At 38.3% G+C, this 8,738-nt stretch overlaps 1 protein-coding gene across 1 annotated transcript; it reads left to right on the top strand.

The window, feature by feature from the left end:
• Positions 1-13: 13 nt before the first annotated feature.
• Positions 14-7,570, top strand: LOC117009939 (eukaryotic initiation factor 4A-I-like). The gene is made up of 4 exons (XM_033084299.1): positions 14-233; positions 1,416-1,505; positions 6,331-6,410; positions 7,382-7,570. The coding sequence occupies exons 1-4, from the start codon at positions 201-203 to the stop codon at positions 7,524-7,526; spliced, it is 348 nt and encodes a 115-aa protein (XP_032940190.1). The 5' UTR covers positions 14-200; the 3' UTR covers positions 7,527-7,570.
• Positions 7,571-8,738: the final 1,168 nt, after the last annotated feature.

Genomic DNA, 8,738 nt, shown 5'->3' with positions numbered 1-8,738 from the left:
CATTTAATGGTCACTCAGGGTCATTCTGGGGTCACTCAGGGGTCACAGGGACTGGCTGACCGAGAAAATGCACGCCAGGGACTTCACTGTGTCTGCAATGGTCAGTGTGGTCACTCAGGGGTCACTCAGGGGTCACTCAGGGGTCACTGAGGGTCAGTCAGGGGTCACTCAGGGGTCACAGGGACTGGCTGACCGAGAAAATGCACGCCAGGGATTTTACAGTGTCAGCTATGGTCAGTGTGGGGTCACTCAGGGGTCACTCAGGGTCACTCAGGGGTCAGTGGGGTCACTCAGGGGTCAGTCAGAGTCACTCAAGGTCAGTGGGGTCACTCAGGGGTCATTTAATGGTCAGTCACGGTCACTCAGGGTCATTCAAGGTCACTTGGGTCACTCAGGGGTCACTCAGGGGTCATTTAATGGTCAGTCAGGGTCACTCAGGGGTCACTCAGGGTCACTCGGGTCACTCAGGGATCAGTGGGGTCACTCAGGGGTCACTAAGGGGTCACTCAGGGGTCCCTCAGGGGTCATTTAATGGTCACTCAGGGGTCAGTGTGGTCACTCAGGGTCAGTGGGGTCACTCAGGGGTCACTCAGGGGTCAGTGTGGTCACTCAGGGTCAGTGGGGTCACTCAGGGATCACTGGGGTCACTCAGGGTCACTCAGGGGTCAGTGATCACTGGGGTCACTCAGGGGTCATTTAATGGTCAGTCAGGGTCATTCTGGGGTCATTCAGGGTCATTCTGGGGTCACTCAGGGGTCAGTGTGGTCACTCAGGGGTCACTCAGGGGTCAGCAGGGACAAATCCCAAATTCTGGATCAAAAATTAAAATTTTATTTTGGGGGGAAAAAAAAAAAGGGGTAAAAAAAATCGGTGAAAATTTGGGATTTTTTGGGGTAAAAAAAAAAGAATTTAAAGGGGTGGGGGGAGGGGCAGAAACCCTCAAAAAATTTGGATTTTTTTTGGGGGAAAAAAATAATTTAAAATTGTGGGGGAGGGGCTGTGATGGGGGAGGCGTCTCAGGGTGGGGGGAGGGGCATTAACCCTTTAAAAATTTAAATTTTTTTGGGAAAAAAATTAATTTAAAAGGGTGGGGGAGGGGCAGAAATCCTCTAAAATTTGGATTTTTTTTGGGAAAAAAAGAATTTAAAATTGAGGGGGAGGGGCTGTGGTGGGGGAGGGGTCTCAGGGTGGGGGAGGGGCATTAACCCTTTAAAAATTTAAAATTTTTTTAGAGAAAAAATAAATTTAAAAGGGTGGGGGAGGGGTGTTACCTCTTAAAAAATTTGGATTTTTTTGGGGAAAAAAATAATTTAAAAGGGTGGGGGAGGGGCTGTGGTGGGGGAGGGGTCTCGGTGTGGGGGGAGGGGTCTCAGGTGGGGGAGGGGCGGCCCCTGAGCCCTCCCCTCCCCCCCCAGCACGGGGACATGGACCAGAAGGAGCGTGACGTCATCATGAGGGAATTCCGCTCCGGATCCAGCCGGGTCCTGATCACCACCGACCTGCTGGTGGGTGCTGCCCCTCCCCCACCCCGCCCTGACCCCTCCCCCACCCCGCCCTGACCCCTCCCCCACCCACACAACAATTACCAAAAAAAATCCCAGGAAAAATAAAAAAAAATCCAATTTTTTAAACTTTTTTTACTCAAAAATAAAAAATTTTGGGATTTTTTTAACCAAGAATTCACATCCCTGCCCCTCCCCCACCCTGCCCTGACCCCTCCCCCACCCACACAACAATCCCAAAAAAATCCTGGAAAAAAAATATTAAAATCCGATTTTTTTTACTCAAAAAATGCGAAATTTTTGGGTTTTTTTGGACCTAAAATTCAGGTCCCTGCCCCTCCCCCACCCTGCCCTGACCCCTCCCCCACCCACACAACAAATCCCAAAAAAAATCCCAGAAAAAATAAAAAAAAATCCAATTTTTTAAACTTTTTTTACTCAAAAATAAAAAATTTTGGGATTTTTTTAACCAAGAATTGGGGTCCCTGCCCCTCCCCCCACCCCGCCCTGACCCCTCCCCCACCCACACAACAAATCCCCAAAAAAAATCCCGAAAAAAAAAATTAAAAATCTGATTTTTTTTACTCAAAAATGCGAAATTTTTGGGTTTTTTTGGACCAAAATTCGGGTCCCTGCCCCTCCCCCACCCACAAAACAATTACCAAAAAAAATCCCAGGAAAAATAAAAAAAATTCCAGTTTTTTAAACTTTTTTTACTCAAAAATAAAAAAATTTGGGATTTTTTTAACCAAGAATTCACATCCCTGCCCCTCCCCCACCCTGCTCTGACCCCTCCCCCACCCACAAAATAAATCCCCAAAAAAATCCCGAAAAAAAAAATTAAAAATCTGATTTTTTTTACTCAAAAATGCGAAATTTTTGGGTTTTTTTAGACCCAAAATTCGGGTCCTGCCCCTCCCCCACCCTGCTCTGACCCCTCCCCCACCCTGCCCTGACCCCTCCCCCACCCACAGAACAAATCCCAAAAAAATCCCGAAAAAAAAAAATTAAAAATCTGATTTTTTTACTCAAAAATGCGAAATTTTGGGTTTTTTTGGACCTAAAATTCAGGTCCCTGCCCCTCCCCCACCCTGCCCTGACCCCTCCCCCACCCACAAAACAAATCCCAAAAAAAAATTCCGGAAAAAAAAATAGTAAAAATCTTAATTTTTTTACTTTTTTTAACTCAAAAATAAAAAAATTTGGGATTTTTTAACCAAGAATTGGGGTCCCTGCCCCTCCCCCACCCTGCTCTGACCCCTCCCCCACCCACACAGCAAATCCCAAAAAAATCCTGGTTTAAAAAAATTTAAAAATCCGATTTTTTTTACTCAAAAATGCGAAATTTTTGGGTTTTTTTGGACCCAAAATTCGGGTGCCTGCCCCTCCCCCACCCCGCCCTGACCCCTCCCCCACCCTGCCCTGACCCCTCCCCCACTCACACAACAAATCCCAAAAAAATCCCGGAAAAAAAATATTAAAATCCGATTTTTTTTACTCAAAAATGCAAAATTTTTGGGTTTTTTGGACCCAAAATTCGGGTCCCTGCCCCTCCCCCACCCTGCCCTGACCCCTCCCCCACCCACAAAACAATTACCAAAAAAAATCCCAGGAAAAATAAAAAAATTTGCAATTTTTTAAACTTTTTTTACTCAAAAATTAAAAAATTTGGGATTTTTTATACCAAGAATTCACATCCCTGCCCCTCCCCCCACCCTGCTCTGACCCCTCCCCCACCCTGCCCTGACCCCTCCCCCACCCATACAACAAATTCCAAAAAAATCCCAGAAAAAAATTTTAAAATCTGATTTTTTTTACTCAAAAAATGCAAAATTTTTGGGTTTTTTTGGACCCAAAATTCAGGTCCCTGCCCCTCCCCCACCCACAAAACAATTAACAAAAAAAAATCCCAGGAAAAATAAAAAAAATACCAATTTTTTAAACTTTTTTTACTCAAAAATAAAATATTTTGGGATTTTGTAACTCAGAATTTGGGTCCCTGCCCCTCCCCCACCCACACAACAAATCCTAAAAAAAATCCTGAAAAAAAACCTTAAAAATTCAATTTTTTTTACTCAAAAATGCAAAATTTTTGGGTTTTTTTGGACCCAAAATTCGGGTCCTGCCCCTCCCCCACCTTGCCCTGACCCCTCCCCCACTCACACAGCAAATCCCAAAAAAATCCCGGAAAAAAAAATAGTAAAATCTTAATTTTTTTAGTTTTTTTAACTCAAAAATAAAAAAATTTGGGATTTTTTTAACCAAGAATTCACATCCCTGCCCCTCCCCCCACCCTGCTCTGACCCCTCCCCCACCCACACAACAAATCCCAAAAAAAATCCCGAAAAAAAAAATTAAAAATCTAATTTTTTTTTACTCAAAAAATACAAAATTTTGGGTTTTTTTGGACCCAAAATTCGGGTCCCTGCCCCTCCCCCACCCCGCTCTGACCCCTCCCCCACCCACAAAATAAATCCCCAAAAAAAATCCCGAAAAAAAAAATTAAAAATCTGATTTTTTTTATACAAAAATGCAAAATTTTGGGGTTTTTTGGACCTAAAATTCGGGTCCCTGCCCCTCCCCCACCCTGCCCTGACCCCTCCCCCACCCACACAACAATTACCAAAAAAATCCTGGAAAAAAAAAATTAAAATCCAATTTTTTTTACTCAAAAATGCAAAATTTTTGGGATTTTTTTGACCCAAAATTCGGGTCCCTGCCCCTCCCCCACCCACACAACAAATCCCAAAAAAAATCCCGAAAAAAAAAATTAAAAATCTGATTTTTTTTACTCAAAAATGCAAAATTTTGGGTTTTTTTGGACCTAAAATTCAGGTCCCTGCCCCTCCCCCACCCTGCCCTGACCCCTCCCCCACCCACAAAACAATTACCAAAAAAAATCCCAGGAAAAATAAAAAAAATTCCAATTTTTTAAACTTTTTTTACTCAAAAATAAAAAATTTGGGGGTTTTTTTGACCTAAAATTCGGGTCCCTGCCCCTCCCCCACCCTGCCCTGACCCCTCCCCCACCCACAAAATAAATCCCAAAAAAAATCCCGGAAAAAAAAATAGTAAAATCTTAATTTTTTTACTTTTTTTAACTCAAAAATAAAAAATTTTGGGATTTTTTTAACCAAGAATTGGGGTCCCTGCCCCTCCCCCCACCCTGCCCTGACCCCTCCCCCACCCACACAACAATAACCAAAAAAAATCCCAGGAAAAATAAAAAAAAATTCCAATTTTTTAAACTTTTTTTACTCAAAAATAAAATATTTTGGGTTTTTTTTAACCAAGAATTCACATCCCTGCCCCTCCCCCCACCCTGCCCTGACCCCTCCCCCACCCACACAACAAATCCCAAAAAAAAATCCTGGAAAAAAAATACTAAAATCCGATTTTTTTACTCAAAAATGCAAAATTTTTGGGTTTTTTGGACCAAAAATTCGGGTCCCTGCCCCTCCCCCACCCTGCTCTGACCCCTCCCCCACCCACACAACAAATCCCCAAAAAAAAATCCTAAGAAAAATTTTAAAAATTCTAATTTTTTAACCTTTTATTCCTCAAAAATGCAAAATTTTGGGGTTTTTTAAACTCAAGATTTGGGTCCCTGCCCCAGATTACCCAAAATTCACAATTTTCCCCCCATTTTTTCCCCCATTTTTTCCCAATTTCCCCCCAAATTTCCCCAAAATTCACTTTTTTCCCCCCTAATTTTTCCCAATTTCCCTCCAAATTCTCCCTAAACTTCAGGATTTTTCCTTCCAAATTTCACTTTTTTCTGCTTTTTTCTCCCATTTATTCCACAAATTTCCCCAAAATTCTCATTTTTCCCCCTCATTTTTTCCCAACATTTCCCCATTTTTCCCCAAATTTACATTTTTTAAAACCATTTTTTCCCAATTTCCCCGAAATTCACAATTTTCCCCCCATTTTATTCCTAATTTTACCCCAAATTTCCCCAAAGTTCTCATTTTTTCCCCTCATTTTTTCCCAATTTCCCCCCAAATTCTCCCCAAACTTCAGGATTTTTCCTTCCAAATTTCACTTTTTTTCTGCTTTTTTCCCCCATTTATTCCACAAATTTTCCCAAAATTCTCATTTTTTCCCCTCATTTTTTTCCAATATTTCCCTATTTTTCCCCAAATTTACATTTTTTCCACCATTTTTTTCCTAATTTTACCCCAAAATTCACAATTTTCCCCCCATTTTTTCCACCATTTTTTCCTAATTTTACCCCAAATTTCCCCAAAATTCCCATTTTTCCCCCATTTTTTCCCAATTTCCCCCAAATTCACAATTTTCCCCCCATTTTTTCCCCCCTAATTTTTCCCAATTTCCCCCCAAATTCTCCCCAAACTTCAGGATTTTTCCTTCCAAATTTCACTTTTTTCTGCTTTTTTCCCCCATTTATTCCACAAATTTCCCCAAAATTCTCATTTTTCCCCCTCATTTTTTCCCAATTTCCCCCCATTTTTCCCAAAATTCACATTTTTCCACCATTTTTTCCCAATTTCCCCAAAATTCACAATTTTCCCCCCCATTTTATTCCTAATTTTACCCCAAATTTCCCCAAAATTCACTTTTTCCCCCCCCATTTTTCCCAATTTCCCCCCAAATTCTCCCCAAATTTAAGGATCTTTCCTTCCAAATTTCACTTTTTTCTGCTTTTTTCCCGCTTTTTTCCCCCATTTATTCCACGAATTTCCCCAAAATTCTCATTTTCCCTCAATTTTTTTCCTAATTTTCCCACTGAATTTCCCCAAAACTCTCATTTTTTCCCCATTTTTCCCAAAATTCTCATTTTTCACCCCAATTTCCCAATTTCCAGGCCCGGGGTATCGATGTCCAGCAGGTTTCCCTGGTGATCAATTACGACCTCCCGACCAACCGCGAGAATTACATCCACAGGTGGGCAATTCATTAATAATTAATGATTAATTAATTAATTACAACCATTAATTACATCCACAGGTGAGGAATTAATTACTAATAATGAATTATTAATTAATGACATCCACAGGTGCAAGACAGGTGTAGGAATGGTGGGGGAGGGGCTTGGGGAGAGGTGGAGGAGGAGGAGCAAAACAACCCAAATTTTTCCAGGTGAAAACCGAAATTTTCCCACCAAAAATGGAATTTTTTTCCCTTTAAAAACTGAATTTCTGCTCCAATTCTCATCCCACTTTTCCTTTTTAAAAATCAAATTTCCTGGTTACAGTAACTTCACGGCTGCAGGCCGCACCCTGTTCACTGAAATTTTGGCCTGAACCCAGACGTGCGTCTTATAGTGCGGTGCGCCTTATATAACGCACAAAGTTCGGAAATTCGCCAACCCGGAAGTGGCAGCCACTTCCGGGTTAGCTCAGGGCAGCCATGGCTTCCACTTTATTTTTCTTTCATTTTACTTTTATTTTTTTTTATTTTAATTTTATTGTAATCTTAATTTTATTCTAATTTTACTGTAATTTTAATTTTATTTTACTTTGATTTTAATTTTATTTTTAATTTAATTTGAGTATTTATTTTATTTTAATTTTATTTAACTTTAATTTTATTTTACTTTTTATTTTAATTTTAATTTTATTTTTAGTTTAATTTGATTAGTTATTTTATTTTAGTTTTATTTAACTTTAATTTTATTTTACTTTTAATTTTAATTTTATTTTTAATTTAATTTGAATATTTATTTTAATTTTATTTAACTTTTATTTTTTATTTTAATTTTAATTGTATTTTTGATTTAATTTGAATATTTATTTTATTTTAATTTCATTTAACTTTAATTTTATTTTACTTTTATTTTATATTTTATTTTACTTTAATTTTAATTTTATTTTAATTTAATTTTGATTTATTTTTAATTTAATTTGCATTGCCAGGATCGGGCGCGGGGGGCGCTTCGGCCGCAAGGGCGTGGCCATCAACATGGTGACCGAGGAGGACAAACGGACCCTGAGGGACATCGAGACCTTCTACAACACGGCCATCGAGGAGATGCCGCTCAACGTGGCCGATCTCATCTGAGCCTTCATCAGTCCTGGTGCTCCTCATCCTCCTCATCCTCACCTCCCACCTTCATCCCCTTCTTTGGATTTTTTTTAGATTTTTTTCTGATTTTTTTCCCCTTTTTTTTCTGAATTTTTCCGATTTTTTTCTGCATTTTTTCCGATTTTTAAAATGAATTTTTCTGGTTTATTTCTGAATTCTTTTCCGTTTTTTTTTTTTCCTGAATTTTTCTGATTCTTTTTTCTGAATTTTTCTGATTTTTTCCTATTTTTTCCCCATTTTTTCCTCGTTTTTTTTTCTGATTTTTTCACTTTTTTTTCCTGATTTTTTCTGAATTTTTCTGATTTTTTCCTATTTTTTCCTCGTTGTTTTTCTCATTTTTTCACATTTTTTTTCCTGATTTTTTCTGAATTTTTCTGATTTTTTCCTATTTTTTTCCCATTTTTATCTCGGGTTTTTTTTCTGATTTTTTCACATTTTTTTCCCTGATTTTTTCTGAATTTTTCTGGTTTTTTTCCTCTTTTTTCCGATTATTTCCCCTATTTTTCTGATTTTTGCACCATTTTTTTTCTATTTTTTTCCAATATTTTTTTTTCCAGTTTTTGTATTTGATTTTTTTTCCTGGATTTTTTTCTTGGATTTTTTTTCTGACTTTCTTTCTGACTATTTGTCAATTTTTTTCAATTTTTTTCCTTCTTTTTTTTCTAATTTTTTTCTTTTTTATCCTGATTTTTTTTCCTACTTTTTTATAATTTTTCTCTCTTTTTTTTCCCTCCTTTTCCCCGCCTTTTTCTTATTTTTCTCTGTTTTTTTGGTTTCTTTTACCATTTTTTCTGGACTTTTAAACTTTTATATTCCAGTATTTTTTTGATTTCTTTCTAAATTTTTTCCTGAACTCTTCCTCCTATTTGTTCTAATTTTTATTTCATTTTTTTAAAAAAACATTTTCTCCATTTTTGTTCTTTTCTTTCTTTTATTTGTTTCATTTTCTGGATTTTTTCCCCATTTTTGGGTTTTTTTTTCCATTTTTTTCCAGTTTTATTCTGGTTTTATTTCCGTTTTCATCCTGGGATTTTTTTTCCCTGGGATTTTTTTCCAATTTTTTATTTTTTTCCCAATTTTTTGGGGTCATTTTTACAAATTTTCCAGCGGTGCTTTCACCTCTGCCCCTCCCCCTCTTTTTCCCCAATTTTCCTGATTTTTTCCCCAAATTTTCCCTTAACTTTTTCC

Source organism: Catharus ustulatus, chromosome 37 (assembly GCF_009819885.2).
Source record: "Catharus ustulatus isolate bCatUst1 chromosome 37, bCatUst1.pri.v2, whole genome shotgun sequence".
Taxonomy (NCBI): Eukaryota; Metazoa; Chordata; class Aves; order Passeriformes; family Turdidae; genus Catharus; species Catharus ustulatus.
The sequence above is the reverse complement of the archived record's forward strand: the minus strand, read 5'-3'. Positions and strand labels throughout refer to the sequence as shown.

Bases quoted from the DNA above. Each gene is read 5' to 3' on its own strand.
- LOC117009939 (XM_033084299.1), top strand. From the start codon at position 201: ATGCACGCCAGGGATTTTACAGTGTCAGCTATG. The intron at 1,506-6,330 runs GTGGGTGCTGCC...CCCAATTTCCAG, and splicing joins TGATCACCACCGACCTGCTG to GCCCGGGGTATCGATGTCCA. The intron at 6,411-7,381 runs GTGGGCAATTCA...TTGCATTGCCAG, and splicing joins CGCGAGAATTACATCCACAG to GATCGGGCGCGGGGGGCGCT.